General features: G+C 37.7%; 1 protein-coding gene across 9 annotated transcripts in view; it reads right to left on the bottom strand.

Annotated features, from left to right (window-relative positions):
- Nucleotides 1–15,818, bottom strand: part of ROBO2 (roundabout guidance receptor 2) — an 867,116-nt gene that overhangs the window by 93,768 nt on the left and 757,530 nt on the right. For all 9 annotated transcript variants that reach the window (XM_015636755.3, XM_033518494.1, XM_015636762.3 and 6 more), the window contains 3 exons: nt 11,938–12,062; nt 7,580–7,751; nt 1,437–1,642 (listed from right to left, as the gene is read on the bottom strand). In XM_015636755.3, coding sequence (XP_015492241.1) covers nt 1,437–1,642; nt 7,580–7,751; nt 11,938–12,062 — 503 coding nt within the window. The remainder of the gene's footprint in view (nt 1–1,436; nt 1,643–7,579; nt 7,752–11,937; nt 12,063–15,818) is intronic.

Genomic DNA, 15,818 nt, shown 5'->3' with positions numbered 1-15,818 from the left:
GCCACTTAAGGATCAATAAAAGCCTCATGTCTTTCAGAACCACACTCACTACTAATACTGTTTTCTTCTCCTCCTGCAAGTAATTTTATTTTCCTTTAGTTTACAGACACAGCCTCTAACAGGGAGATTAATGCGCTGGCACGATTCAGAACCAATTTCATTGTTTGCATAGCAGCATGCAGACAGGTATCCCAAGAGCTTCTGCCTCGTGGACACTCCACAGAAGCCCATCATCAGTGCCTGAAAGTTTGTTTGAAATCACTAAGCTTCCACCTTTAATTGCTGCTTTCTAACACTACTGGGGAATCTTGACTATTCAAGCGCACTCTTTAATCCAGCTCTACAGGAAAAATGCATTAACCTTCATGGCCTAAACCTGCCTTCAGCCCAGGGAGGAAGGACAAATTGTTTACTCAAGGCAAGCTAGCATAAATTTTTTAATAAATTCTATTTTGTTCCAAGGAAGTTCAGAATTCATCTACAATCAAAGATGAGATGGTATCAGAAAATAAAACTGCTCTTTGTTTCTTGTCATTAGTACTACGTTTACTGACATCTTTTTGGATGGCAAAATTAAGTGCAGACATTTCTGCTGACTAAATTAAATGGTTTCTGAAATGATCTTCAAGTTCTTGACAAATAAATACATTTAACTTACTATTTTTCCATCTGCATACTTGTCCAAATGCACACAAATACACATTTATCTTTGAACAGGGAAAAATTAAAAGCCAAAAAAGAGATTAGTGATGCAATATTTATCAAAAACATAGGACATTATCCTATTTGAAGTATTATAGAATACTCTATTATCTCATGTGAAAAAATGTAAATATTACAGTAGGTATTTAATTTTAATAGAAATCCCTCTGCTCTGAGTGCATGTATGCTACAGTATTAGTTGTCTTTTCCCATTTACAGCCTGGTGGAACATTTCCAGGAAGCATAACACTGGAATAAATCAGCCAGCTCGGGACTGACGAGTTGTTGATGGAGAAAGCGCATGGTCAAACCCTGATGAGCTCCAGATCACGTGCTAGCACAAGTACTTGGAAAATTATGGTCAGGTGCTGCCAAGGAACTGCTCTAAGTTTTGACAGAGAGGCCAATGGCTTCAGGGTAAGACCAACTGAAAAGATAAGGAAGGACTGTTCATTTATATTTCTATCTACCCCTAACTCATGTGTCCTATTGCAGCATACAAAAGATTATAAACACCTATTCTGTTTTTAGGGAATTCTCATAGAAATATCTGAAGTCAGTTTTGCTTTTCCTTCCTACACAATGTCAAATAATGCCTTGGTGAGAACTGCACAGTAAAAAGACAAGTTAATTTGAAGAGAACAGGAAGGTGACAGAGCAGCCTGAGGCACCCACCAAGAGTTCCAAGCTGGCCATGCAGAACCCGCCACGCTCGTTGTGCTGCCACTACTCACCCGCAGAGCTTTGATCTGCAGCGTCCCCTGGTCCTGTATGGATGTCCGAGGGTCCCGGCCCAGGAAGGTGAACCCTTCCTTCAGCCAGCTGATGACAGGGAGGGGGTCACCAGTGGCCTTGCACTTGAGCAGAGCTGTGCCATCCACTGCCAGGGTCTGGTTGATGGGACCCTGGAGGATGATGGGCGGAGGCCGATCTGTCAAGACTAAAACAGTGGCACAGGCGTTGGCATCCACACCTTTAACCATGCTGCTGCTGTAAGCCCTATTCCACCATGCAGGACAAGTTTTAAGAAGCTGCTTGAAGTCAGCCTCTAAGAGGCTAAAAACATTATTTTTGGAGGAGCCACAGATAGAGGTTATCAATTAGCTGGCATATTTGAAAAGCATTTCAATAAGCATTTTACTTCACCACTGAAAGATAACACGTAGATAGAAAAATATCTGTTAGCAAAGCTCATCAGGCTCATTTGGTTAACATAGGATGAAAACTAAGACCTTAATTCAGAGAAGAATTGAAGTGTGTCACTCTTCCAGTTTGGGAAAGCACTTAAATCTCACCTTAGATGTCACATAGGTGTTTAACCCAATTTATGGTCTAAAAGAGAAAACCTGTTGACTTAAAAGTGAAACATTACAGCTATTCTAGCTTGGGTACCAACCACATCCCCCTTCCTACTCTAATTTCAAGTTTTCACCAGCAAGAATATCTAATAGTTACACAAAACATTTTCATAATCTGAGTGATTTAAATGATGGTGCCTCTCTTTCCAGCAGAGAAAAGCTCAAACTCAATCACACCATTTAACAGCTTACTTATCAAATAATTTCATCACCTATTAAAGCCATGAACTCCTATTTTTTTTCCCTGATAATTTACATCTGCATGCTTGCAGTATTGAATAAAGGACCCTGCAACGAGTGAAGAGAGTGCATGGTTGCTCATGAGCCTCATTTCATGACCAGTAGGATACCTTGAAGATGAGATAAAATGCTCATATTCATATTTCATGAAAGATTATTTTATCCCAAATAATTATGTTGTTGAACATTTTCTCTGAGCCATCTGTTAAGCTACAAAATATAACCTTTGTTTCTAAATAATGTTTTTATACAAACTGAATGTGAAATACTTGAATATACATAAGGCTAGGACTGCTGCAAAAAACGAGTATAAAAACTGAAATTTCTTTTTGCTTTTAATGTACTTTTATGAATTTACCAGCCATACTGCTGCTGTTTTAAATTTTGAACAACTGAACAATTGTGTGACTGGTATTAAATATTGTAGCAGGGAGGATTAACTTCTAAACTGGTGCAAATTAGCCTGCCTCTGGTGATGCCATTGGAGTTTGAATCATTTATCCTATCTGAGAATCTGTTTATTTTAGTCCATACACAACACCTTACTCAATGAATTAAAAACAAATTATTTTGAAGCAATATGTCTTCTGTTGTATTTGAGCTGTTTGAGATGCAAACTTCTGGAACCTTCAACAGATCCAAAGTGCTTTCATCATGCTATTTCATAAATAAAACATATCAGGAATATGTTATTGGCACATTTAATGCCTAAAATAATTGTTTTTGAAATTTTAATGTTGCAATAATACTACCTACCTTCTTTTGTTAACAAGATTCACAAATATCAGAATCATTACTATTGTCAGAATCACACCTTGGAGTGTGAGCTCATCACATTCATTGAAATTGAAACTGAAAATAGAAAGCCAATACGTATTTTGAACTGAAAATATAAAGCCAATGCAGATTATTTCTTAACACCAGAATGTGAAAGATGTTTTGGAAATTCTGAAATATCACCCACTGAACTTAAGAGATGGGACAGGAAACACTATATAACAAGAAAAATGTAATGCATTTTTACCTTGATACAAAATGTTTGATCTCATTAAGGTTCCTTATGACTACATAATTCAACCATTTGGTGAAATAAAAATTGATCTCAGCTCACATGTACGATCAGGGCAGCTGCACCATGAGTGTATTCAAATTAAAACTTAGCTGTGCAAGTTATCCTTCAGATTAAATGTAAACCAGCAAATCCCGGCATCCTAAGCAGCTAAAAATTAAGGAAGAATACCTATTTAATTTGCAAGCTATTCCGTTGCAGTTATTTGCTTCATCTAAATGTCTTTCATATGTGTAGCAATGTAGGTATTTTCAAAACCTACTGCATTACAGATATTGTTCTTTGGCATGTAATTAGATTTTTTTTACAGCCCAAATGAGGAGCTCATAATCCTTTAAATAGCCCTGATCAATAGTGTAATTGAAAGCCTCCTGGCCAGAAGGAATCTTCATTTTCAAGGGTGTTATGGGTGAAAGACCACTACAGGTTTCCATGACACTAAGGCTAAAGGTTAAATGAACACTTAGAGTTTCCACTGATCTGTGAACGGCTGTATTGTCTTCACAACTATGACTTGTAAATCTTCTCTAAAACATGTGTGTGCTTGCATTCCTACTACTCAGGTCCTCATGAGTAAGGATCCAAAACTTGGTTACAGTTTAAAATTACTTATATATATAAGAAGTATTATGAAGAACACAGTGAAAAATTGCCACAAAATGGTGTGGAGATTGTTAGTTGTTTTTAAAACATTTTAATTACTTTGTTTCTTTTCATTTTCATAGTTTTCTCCTAGCTGGAAACTTTTGTATCTTTTCCACAAAAACATTTTTGCCAAACATATTTGCATGGCAAAAACATATTTGCATGGCAAAACAGAAGTTTATTTCAAAATTAATTTTAAAAATGGTTTTGAAACTATCTGCCAATATCCATGCATCTGCATATTCTGGTAACTGAAAAAATAACAGATTCCTTTCGTGTTAAAATGCATCATAATTTTTGAATAAAGTATAGGAAAACAACAAATTGTATTTGTTCATGAACAGTTTATTCACTAAAAATGCAGTTTGGATCAACTGAAACCATTTTTAAATTTGGGCGATATGTGGTCAAATTACAATGGAAATTAAAATAAGAGAAAGACAAAATGAAGTGTTTACTTTGGCACATCCAAAATCAAAATTTAAAAAAAAAAAAAAAAAAAATTCCTGGTGAAATAAGGGGTAGAATCAGACAAAAAAGTAAGGAAATTCACATGATGAGGAGGGTTCTATCTGAAAGGTGGAAAAGCAGAGACCAATCCCTTATCTTTTATTTTTTTTGCAGAAGAGCTTCACAGGAAGCTGTGAAGTTGTTCTGAGTTTCTCCTCCTTGAAACTGTCACTTTTGCTATAAAACATGTAATATACTTTGGCTGAGGGCTAAGAGTCATGGTGGTCAGATTTATAGACAAGTAAACTGTGAAACATTTATTAATAATTTTTTATTATTATTGAGGAGAAATTAAGATCTTCTCCAAATTATTCTGTGCATGATTGACAAATACTAACACAATACTAATTGGAAACTATTCCTTTTATGTTGAGCATAGAAAGAGATGGAAGCACTTGGTTTTTTTTCATGATCTGTCATTTTAAGATTGTGAGCTGCATATTCATTTCTTGGGTTTGAAAGGATTGCTAAGATTCTTCAATTTTTAAAGTGATTTTGCTTTTCCAGATGTGCGTTAGACAGTGAATTACATGATAGCCTTTCAAGAAAATACAAGATTTGAATTTCAAATATGCTGAAGGCTCTTAGCACAGTCCATAATCAGCAAAATTATCACTCAACTCAGCACATTTCATCACAGCTAGTAATCTCTTCTCATGTGAACACTTGAGTTAAAAATATTTCCAGTAAAGACTTGTAAGTGCAAAAATGTAACAACTGAAACACTGCTATATATGGTATAATTAAGCACTTGTTTTTCTGCACATGACATGTTTTCATTCTGTATTGGAACTTCAATTGGATCTAAATTACTCTGGATCAAACAAAAATGTGTTCAAAATGAACAAGATGGCTCGCCACTGTTATTAAATCATTAACCAAACAGAAAAATTCTGGGCTAGGAAGTAAAACTGAAATCACCAGCCAAAAACTAGAACACTAATGCTTAAGCATATAGCTAGCATGCACAGTGTTTGTCTTTTATTATATCCTTAAAACTATTAGATTAGATTTCCCTACTGATAAAAGTCATTAGCTCCCATAACTTCTGCTCAGCATCAACCAAAACAGATTATTTCGACATTTATGGTTAACTTCCTATCTAAAAGCAATTAAAAAAATATCTGTGATCTAATGGTAGATTTATTCACGTAATCTCAGCTCCACAATGTTGTTTTGGCACTTTTCTTCTGACCTCACCCGCCCTTTGACTCCGGGATGAAATGCTATTTCTATAAAGCAATCTTGTATTATTTCATAATGATCATGCTGACAGTGGGTTCTGGAAAGCATTTGAGGAAGGCAGGCCCTGCACTCCTTGAGCAGCAGAGCCACCAGCTAATGCTCTCTCAAGCTATGTGGAATGCACACTGCCTTTAATCAGAATTAACCGGAGATGAGCTTGCATTTCAGCAGGGACACTTCCCCTCAGATTGCTAAACAAACTAATGAAAATTCTGAAGAGATCAATTAGGATTTATTTTTTTCCCCACACAAGAAATAGATAAAGGTGGACCAAAGCCCTTGGCTGTCAAGAGGAGGAATTTCTCATCACTAGCATCCTTGAACCTGATTTGATCCACTCAGTGCCTGTTGCTGTAAATCTGTGCAGCATCAGCAGGTGTGACCATTAAACAGCTCAATGTCCTCCCAGCCAATGTTTGTGCGTTCTATTTATTCCAATCACAGCCATGGCCCTGAATCAGGCAGCACTATGGACAGATATTAAAAAATATTGCCTTTCCATTCCTTTTAAATGACCTTTTAATCTACATTTAAATTTGAATTGAATGAAAATGCATCATTTTGTCATAGACCGTGAGAGAAAGGACTCAAAGAGATTGCAGAGCAAAGCCAAGTCTTTAATCTCCAGAAACTACAGAAAAGCAATGCACTATAAGAGATGCAAGAATAAGGCAGAAACTATTTCCCCTTGTCATAAAAATATAGGCAGCTTTTGGAAAACAAAGAAAAGGCATCAAATTAATGCTCAAACCTCTATAACACGAGCCTGAACCTCTCTACCTGTCACTTGTGATGAATATGCTCTTGTGAAAAGGCAGATTATTCAAAATTAGACATCTTTTCAAACTTTCATGGTGCAGGCAGGTCTCTAAGGGAACAGTAAAAGTAGACCTCTGCATATAACAACAGTTTTAATGGCAAAAATTCATCAAAGTCTGTCAGGAGATATTTAATGTGTCAGTTAAGATAAGGAATAATGATGCTGGGGAATGCCACTGTCTCTAAGAGGGATTCTCTTGTTTTCTTCACTAACATTAAAGGATGCAAACTTCCTTCTATCCACAATAGGCTGAAGAGGGATATCAACAGGATTCCTGACATATGAAAAGGATTCATTGCTGTAGATGGGAAACCTCAAGGTAGGATGAATCTCAAACCCAAAAATTTGAAATGAAAAGCATCAAGACAGGCCATGTAATTCTTTTCCTGTCCTGAAAACTCATCTCCACCTATGGATTTTCATGACTTTTTTCACACCTACCCCTACTGAGACATTCCTAGAACACGTAAAGCCCACTAAAGGGCTTCATGTTGTAGGCATTCTTAAAGCTACAGTACTCCACCACCTTCAGAGTAATGGTGTTGATTTAATTGAGCTAAGGACACATCCCCTACTTGTCTAAGATAGGACTGAAGACTGGTGGGAACGGGGATACATTTTCTTTGCACCCCAGTTCACTGCTTTAATCACAAACCTATTCATTCTCTGTATTTTTCTTTTTTTATAGTCCTACCTTAGCTCTAGCAAACCAAGCAGCTTCATTTCTCACCAAACCTATTCTAAGCTGTTTTTCCTCTTTTTCCATTGTTAACAAACCTCCAGAAAGCAAGCAAGAGGCAAACTAGTCTTTGATGCCTTTTTTTTACTCCATAGACAAATACAGAGGTCTTTTCTCACTTTATTTCCTATAGAAAATTTTCCATTTACTTGTATGATTTATGTGATCTCATACTCCTTTATTTACACTGCTTTTAAAGTACTTTTGACAGGAAAAAAAAAAAAAAACAATAGGAATTTCTAACAGCTCACCATCAGTAACCTCCAGCTGAGCCTTTGCTAAAATGCTTCCAGCAACCGTCAGTGCTTGACAAATGTAGTAGCCTGCATCAGACCTCTGGATGTTGGTAATGGTGAGGTCCCCGGTCGGTGACACAGAATATCTGCTGTTGGGCTGCAGAGGCTGGTTGGGGAAGAGGAGGTTCTGCAAAGACAATTCATCTCACATCAATTCAAAACACAAAAGCACCGCTTTTCCTTCAGCTACCGAGACAATGGTTTTCCCTTAAAAGTACTATAAATAATCAAGGAGAAAAAGCAAGTGTGGTTCTGACTTTATGAACACATAGAGCTGCTTTCCCTGCCTTGGGCAACTCACAGTTTAAATTAGAAACAGCCTTTTGACAGCTCACAGTGCTGTGCTCTGACTGGGGTTTAGGCGAGGAGACGTTTTCCAACAGTCACACTTGAGTGATTTATATTTGTGACACGTTTGTCTTCATTCTGAATGCAATTGTAATAATATACTCAGCTATCAAACCAGAAGGACATAGCACTACAGCAAACACTAGAAAACAGCAGCAAGCATTGAATCCTGGAGACTTGAGAGAGCAGAGCACAAATGTTCAGAGGAAAGGAGAAAGTAAGAGCATGGCACCTAAGTAAAGTCTGGAAGGAGGACAGGAGCATGACATAAAGTAGGAGAAGCTAGAGGAGCATGAGAGTTTAAAGGAGAAGTAAAAGGAAATCAAAACTGTGATATACTAAAGGAGAAATTCAGCATAGAGCCTGGAGGGTGAAGAGAAAGGGTATTAATCTGATGTGGAAATCATCAGAGAGAAAAAAATTATTTCATGTAGGATAAGATATCAGTTAGCACAAAACAGGGAGATTAGTTTTTGCCTTTGGGCTGGATTGGAGAAAAGAGAGACGTCAATAATAATAACTGGAATGGCTCTAGTAGTCATTGCATATGATGAAGGACTGAATGAATCAATACTACAGACCAGAAAAGGTTTTAGTAGTGAGAGTTGTGTTTTCAAGGAAAAAGTTATACCCTCTGGCCCAGCTCTTGTGAATAAATAAGAACAGGAGAAGGAAGGCAATGTGAAGAGAAAGGTCAGTAGCATTGCATAATAAGACAGGAAGGAGAACAGCTTAAACAATAATTAAACAACAGTAATTGCAGTAAAATAGGGTCTGGATTTTATGTCAACTCAACAAGACTCTATGAAAAATACAGTTGTTTGCATCAGGAATACCCCAAAATACTGTTACCATGCCATGATAAGTTTTCAGTCATTACTGCAGCTCTGTTTAGCTCTGCTGTGCTTTCTAAGATGATTCCCTACTAACTTTTCAGCTCATCTCTATTGACTAAAAATGAAATCTAGAAGTGCAGAGTACGGTATTAAATGAATTTTCTGAATCTATTTCTTCTGAAGCAGCCCTTGATGGTTTACAGAAATTATTTGGAACTGATAAGCAACAAACTGCTTAAGAAACAACTAAGAATTTAAATAGGAAACAATTTCTATTTTTAAGTGAAACTCATGCCTTTATCTGTATGGTTTTGGAAGCAAAAGGAAAGAGATATGCTTTAAATAATATCCCATGTTCCAAGTATTTTTTTAATTGTATTAACTTACTGGATTACTCATCACACTAGGTTTTTCTTTCACTGCCTTTCAATAGCAATATTTAAGAAATTTATAATAGCAATTTTTTTCTCAAAAATCAATATTTACCCAATAAACATGCCAGATAATAGGAAAAATAATGTTAAAATTCTGAAACAATTTGAGGCCCTGTTTTCTGAACTGCCTTGAAACTTCCAGAATTATATCTGCCTGGCACAAGATACCTACTGGATAAGGATATTATGAAAATTTCAGTAAATATGAGAAAGACGAGGAATTTGACATGGCTGACTTACTCATTATGTAAAGTGTAAAAAGAAGCTGAATGTAAAAGACAGTGCAAGGATTAAGCCCCTAATTCTTAAGAGAAAAACAGTCCAGAACCCTCTTTATCACTTCACTAGAAAGGGGAATCAATCCTTGTTTTTGTCTTCAGTATAAGCTTCTCTATTCTGGAAAGGTATTGTGTCCCAGTGAATATTCCACACATCAGGAGGAGTTTATCAGTCTCATAACTCCTCCCTCCAAAGACCAGATAACTGTGAACTATAACTTGTCCTAAATTACAGTACAACCCCCTTTAAATGCTTTTCAGCATTTCACTGGTTTTAATTTGCTGTCGGGTTGCTCATCTGGGCACAATGGTGGCATGCTGGGCTGTAAACAGAGGGACCAGCCCAATCCCTGATATAGTACCACTGAATTTATCTGAAGGAAGAATTTAATCCGCGGAGGCTGAAGGTTACACACGCCCTGCCCTCGCATGTCATCGGCGAGCGGCTGTTGGGCTCTGGGGAAAAGGCTGCTAAGCACAAAGGACCAGCTGTTTATACACAAGCTGGCACAAAAAATTACTCAGGAGGGAACAGCTCCCCTCCCTTCCAGCTGGTTGTGCTCTAAAATGCAGCATCGAGAAATGGGTTCAGAACCAAAAATGCTCTACAATTACTGGGGTGGGATAACACGACTATGTAACATTGCTTTGAACACTGAAAGTGATGCTGCAAACAGTTCCCCTAAAAGCAGAAACAGCATTGTAGAGACAAGCAACAATTTATAGCTGGGAGGCAAAGGTGAAAAGTCCTGTAATTTGGCAAAATTCCACTCTCCATTGCTATGATGATATACACTGTGTGGAAACTAACACACTCTGTGGCATCTCACAGCAAAATCTGGCAAGTTATACACTGAGATGGCAATCCCAACCTGTGTTACTTCACTGATGATCAATTAAGATAACATGAGAATGTTGTAAGGCACATTGAGCCATGTTTCAAGGTTTGATTATAAACCATGCAAGTATCAATTTTTATGTTGTATTTATTTGCCAAAAAAGACTATTCTAACCCTTAGGGATCTGGTTCTCAATATGGTAATTAATTTTCCAGGTTTGCAATTAAGCAGCTTCAACATAGTACAATCAGTAGGTAATAACATTCAATTAAAGACACAAGATGCATTTTCACCTTAAAATGTTTTTACCCTTGAAGTGATACCAATGGAAGAGGATAAAATAGAGTATTAACACTTTTCAATTACGCTAAATGACTTTAATCCTGAAAATGATGTCCTACTTTAATTAGAAGCTCTTCTCTTTATTACAGCATGATGGATGTCCACTTTATTAGATTCAAGTGTGACACTATAAGCTCACTTTACATAAACATTACCATGTTATTAAAATGCTCTACAAGGAAGGGGTTTGAAATGTTTGCTAGCACATCAGTACTTCCTACTTTAATTTTGATATGCTATTCTACCTTCCCCTTGGAAAAACTGTCACCTTAGTGAGACGCACAACACTGTGTTTTTCCAGGATGTGATCCTTGGAGGCCACATCTAAATTTCTCTAAATATTACAACGAAGGTTAATGCACACTGAAGGGTAAGCTTGCACTCAGACAATAAAATAATCACACCCATAAAGTATTTGTGTTGTGTCTTTGTAAGCCACCAAGATAGCAGAGCACAAAATGCTGTCAGCCTGGTCCTGTCATTCTGGACCAGTTTTCTGATCTCCTGAGAAGGTGAAGCAGAAGCAGGTGGGGCAGAGCAGGAGATCTGTGGTACAGCTCTTATTTCACTTCTTACCTGAGCTGGTACACACAAAGCCTCCAGTAAAGAAATGTCATGGCCTCACATACAAATACTAATCTATAGAATTTACTATGGGCTGATGGCAGCACCAATTGCTGCCTCACAAATTTTGCCTTCAAAGATGATCAGATAAATATTTCCAAAAGCAGATCTGGAAATTTCTTGAGGCAGTTTTACTGAAGCAAGCATCTGTGTGCTCAAAACCTGTATCTGTATGCTCTATGAGAAAATGCCAATGCAAATCAGCTTGCTGGATACATTCTGCTTGATCATGTCTAGACAGGTTGTGAACTGTAATTACTGGCTCTGATTAGTTCAAAATTGAGTCATACCTTTTTTTATCTACTGTGCCTGTCTCACCCACCTGTTTGTTAGGGGCTTCAGAACACAAAGCCTTTAACATATATACTGTTCCTTTCTACTCATCTAGACAGTGCCTAGCACAGTTTTCAACAACTTAAATGGCCTTTGTGTTCTTCAAAATATTAAAAAAAGGGACACAAATTTCAGTAGGGAATAGTGATAGTTTAAAAAGACAAATTTCTATGAAAGATGAAAAGAACTGTGAAAGATAATGTAAATAATTCTCTTTGAAATTTAACAATATAACTATTTAGAAAGACTTAAAAGACTAACAGAGTGCTTGCAACTTACCTGACTTCCTTCTTTTTGCCAGAAAACAGCTGGCTGGGGATTTCCTTTAGTTTCACAAGGAAAAGTCACAGTTCGACCCTGGGCTACAATCTGGTCTCGTGGTCTCACCACAAACTGTGGGGGAGCTAAAAGGTAAGAAAAAACATGGTATAAGTTTAGGATATTTTGCAAGGGAGAGAAAGGGAATATTGAAGGAAAAAGACAACATTATGGAGATTTGTTTTATGTCAGGAGGACATGACACCAGAAACATTCATTAGTATAGACAGAATTAATATATAAACAGAAACAACAACAGCGACAAAGAGAGCAGCAATATATGTATGTGACATCCCCATTATTAAAAAAAAAATAAAATTAAAAAAGGAAAGAAACATTACAGCCATTCATGCTAGAGTCAATTCTGATGACATTAAATGCTAAAGAGCAGAAGTCAGGTGTTCATATTGTTGACTCTGGATGTATTCTACCTTTGTTCTGGAAAGGTATCAGCACCCTCAGATCCTCTCACACTTCACAGAGCTTGCTGGAGCTATTGTGTATTGCAAGGTATGAATTAGGATAAACAGACTGCCTTTCTCAATCTGCCCCTCTGGACTTTTAAAAATGATTGAGAAAGGAGAGAAAGGTCTGGATGACAGCAAAAGAACCCAAGTTCAAGAGCTCCTGCACTCCTCTTGGAAGCAGCTTAGTCAAGAACGGTGTGGGGAGGAGGACTTGCTGTAAAAAGAATCTTTGCTAAATGAACACAAACTTGGTAAATCCAGGTTTCAGCTAGTATAGAGAGAAGCAAAAATTGAAGAGTTGATGGGGACAGGTGAGTGATGAGTAAGAAGTATTTCAGGAGGCAAGGAAGACACAAGAAAAAGGAAAATAGGGGACTGGAGTTAAAACAAGGAAGAAGAAGCAGGACTGGCTGTGTTTGCAAGTATCAGTGTTCAGTCAGAGGGGACCAGAAAGCACAGTCAGAAATGAACAATTTCTAAGAGAGAAGCATAGTTTTCTGGAGGATAATGGTGGAGAATAGAGAGAGAATGCCTAGGAATGTGAAGTTAGAAAAAAGGTGCTAATGAGTAGAAAGAGGGTGGGGAAGAAGTGTTAGAGGACTTGAGATAAATAACTGGAAATCAGTAAATATGTTAAGCATGATGTAGAACTAAAGTAAATGATTTTTCTATACGGGACATGAAAACTCTCCACTCTTGGTTCATCACTGGAATTCACTGAAAGGGGATTTGAACTCCTTTGCGTATTTTAAAAATGTAAACAGCATCTCAAAGGACTAGCTAACTTTTGGGGCAGGCTGGAGAAGGGAAAATAAGTAAAAAAAGAAACTCAAACCCCTCACCCCACCCTTGTTTTCTTCTATTCCACTATTGGTTTTGTGGGTGTGCAGGTAAACAGAATTTAAGTGTTTTAGAAAACCGTATTTTCAGCATTATAATTACAAACTATTTAATTAGGCACGAAGAGCAATCAAGACCCAGCTTCCGATTACACCTGCTGACAGCACAGACACAAACCTGCTAACTGCATAGAAACGTGAGCAGACCTGATTCTCTTGAAACACACATTGCACATATCTCATGAGGTATTTCCCAAGGCTTTACAGATCAGCAAGAGCCTCAAGAGCATCAATGAGTAGTGCTGGCACTCTAAATAAGAATTATAAAGCACTTAACCACGAATCACAATCAGTTTAGAAGGTAGAGGGTATTTTCTTCTGCCTCACGCTCCTTAAGAGAGGTTTGGGCCTCTCTTGAGAGAAGTGTCCATCTCTTCCTCCACCTTAGGAGGTGTTAATCTTATGAACAGGCAGGACTAAGGGTGAGGTGCCCTCTTGCTGCCTGTTTACAGCCATGTGAGGTTTTGAGGTTTCTAGAAGGTGTTGCTAAATATGCTCTAGGAACTGAACTCATGCTATAGCACTCCTCAAGTGCTGAGCTGCAGCCAGCTTCTTGGGTTTCCTTCGCCTTGTTTCACCCAGCACATCCACGTGCAACCCCCACAGGTGCCAGAAAACTGCAGTGTGCTAATCAGTGCGTGTGATTGTTCAGCCCTACAGGAAGGGGGAAAGACCTGTAAGCTGTGAAGCAGAAACCTCCCTTTCTATAGACACACTTTACACTAAGGTATCTCTGCTGCTCTGACCACCTGCTTAATAAAGGTCACTGAATTAGACCAGTGTTTGCTGCTCAGCTATAGAAGTTCATTGCCCAAGGTATAAATATAGAATCAACAGTGACCTCAGGCTCAGCAGAGAGAAGAAACCCCCTAATCTCTTCAGGTGCTATGCCTGCTTTTGACAGGAGCTGTGCACACCTGACTGCTGTCTTTGCAAAGTTGTGCTTGGCCTCAAGACCACAATCTTTCTATGGTGCCTAAAGCCTGGTGTCAGGAGACCATCCCATAGACCTACCCTAAGCAGGATGGATGGCCAAATTCTTCTTAGGCTTGCTTGCTGCCCTGGGGGTGCACAGACAGCTCAACAGTAGCTAGAAGAGCATGGCATTTCCATGAGCCTGTCCTTCAAATCATGTAACTGAGTAAATATGCAAGGAAGGCAAGTCAAAAGGTTCATCTGAAACACTCTCACACACACAGGTCTCTATTGTAAAACAATAATTCACAGCTCCAAACAGATATAACACAACTGGATGTGTTGCTGTAGCAGATCTTTCAAGGATCAAATTAAGGTAATTTGGCAGTCAAGGAACAATGAGAAATACACACACTGTTTCTTGACCTGTTCCTAATTTTTAACATCTCTCACTTTCCTAAGAGCAGAAAAAAAGTTCCTTTTTCTTTTTTTTTTTTTTTTTTCCCTTCCTTCCTTCCCCAATTAGACAGGAAAAAGAAATCTGTAGCTCTGACCTGGTCTGAACCTGTTGCTCTATTCTATCTCCCTGCCAAGGGGAGTCCTCTCCATCATCTGACCAGACTACATGAGCAGATATTTGGCCTCCCGGTTACTAGGTCAGGCTTTCTAAAGACTCCAGCACACAATCATGCATAGTTATGCAACAATATCTTTTCTAGCTTTGCTCTGCAGCCTTAATTACTAGAAATTAGCTCTAGAAATAAATGAATCAGAGCTTTTACTCACATTAAGTTGAGCACAAAACCAGTTTCTTCAGCCAAACTACTTAGCATTGTAATTTTAAAGGGCATGAAAAACATAGTTTTTGAAAAATAAAACCTTGCATGAATTTTTTAAAAAATTATTCAAAGATGGAGTTATATAATGAAGGAAATCTTCATTTTGTCATAGTTTGTTGTCATATTCAGCTATCGCTGTGTTTACAGACAGTCTCTGATAAAAATACCACTGTTTACAGCACTTAACGTTTTCACCATATCAGTTTTATCTGTCAATTTCTAGTTGAACTTGAAAACTGAAAGTAACAGTTAATAATTGCAGGAGAAATTCTTGGTCAAATGCAACTACCCAAACACTGTGACTGTCATTATCCCCAGAGATTGCAGCATGACCCTGCTCAGAGACAGCAAGGCTTCTTTGACAGAACAAGCACTTAGGTTCTTCAATTTTCTTAAAAAAGAGAGCTCATTATGTTCACATATGGATGCTGTTTATAAAGACAGACAAATATTATTACTTCCATTCTGCAGAAGGGTTAAGTGAGATCATGACTTGTTCAAAGCGTGGCTTCAGTGGAACATTGGGCAAAATTTATTCAAGCCATTATTGCTGCTCTCAAAGTAGGTGAATTTCTAAAACATTCTGAAAATGTGCAGTTAGAGAAGTAACAGCAGGCTTGATATGCTTCAGCTGTTAAAGTTATGGGGTACTTTAATGCTTAATTCAAGCTAAACATTAAAATCATTTGAAGGATCTGTCGAAAAAACTTACGAAGCAGCAA

The sequence above is a fragment of the Parus major genome, chromosome 1 (genome assembly GCF_001522545.3).
Source record: "Parus major isolate Abel chromosome 1, Parus_major1.1, whole genome shotgun sequence".
Lineage (NCBI taxonomy): Eukaryota > Metazoa > Chordata > Aves > Passeriformes > Paridae > Parus > Parus major.
Note: the sequence above shows the minus strand (reverse complement) of the source record. Positions and strands in the feature narration are given on the sequence as shown.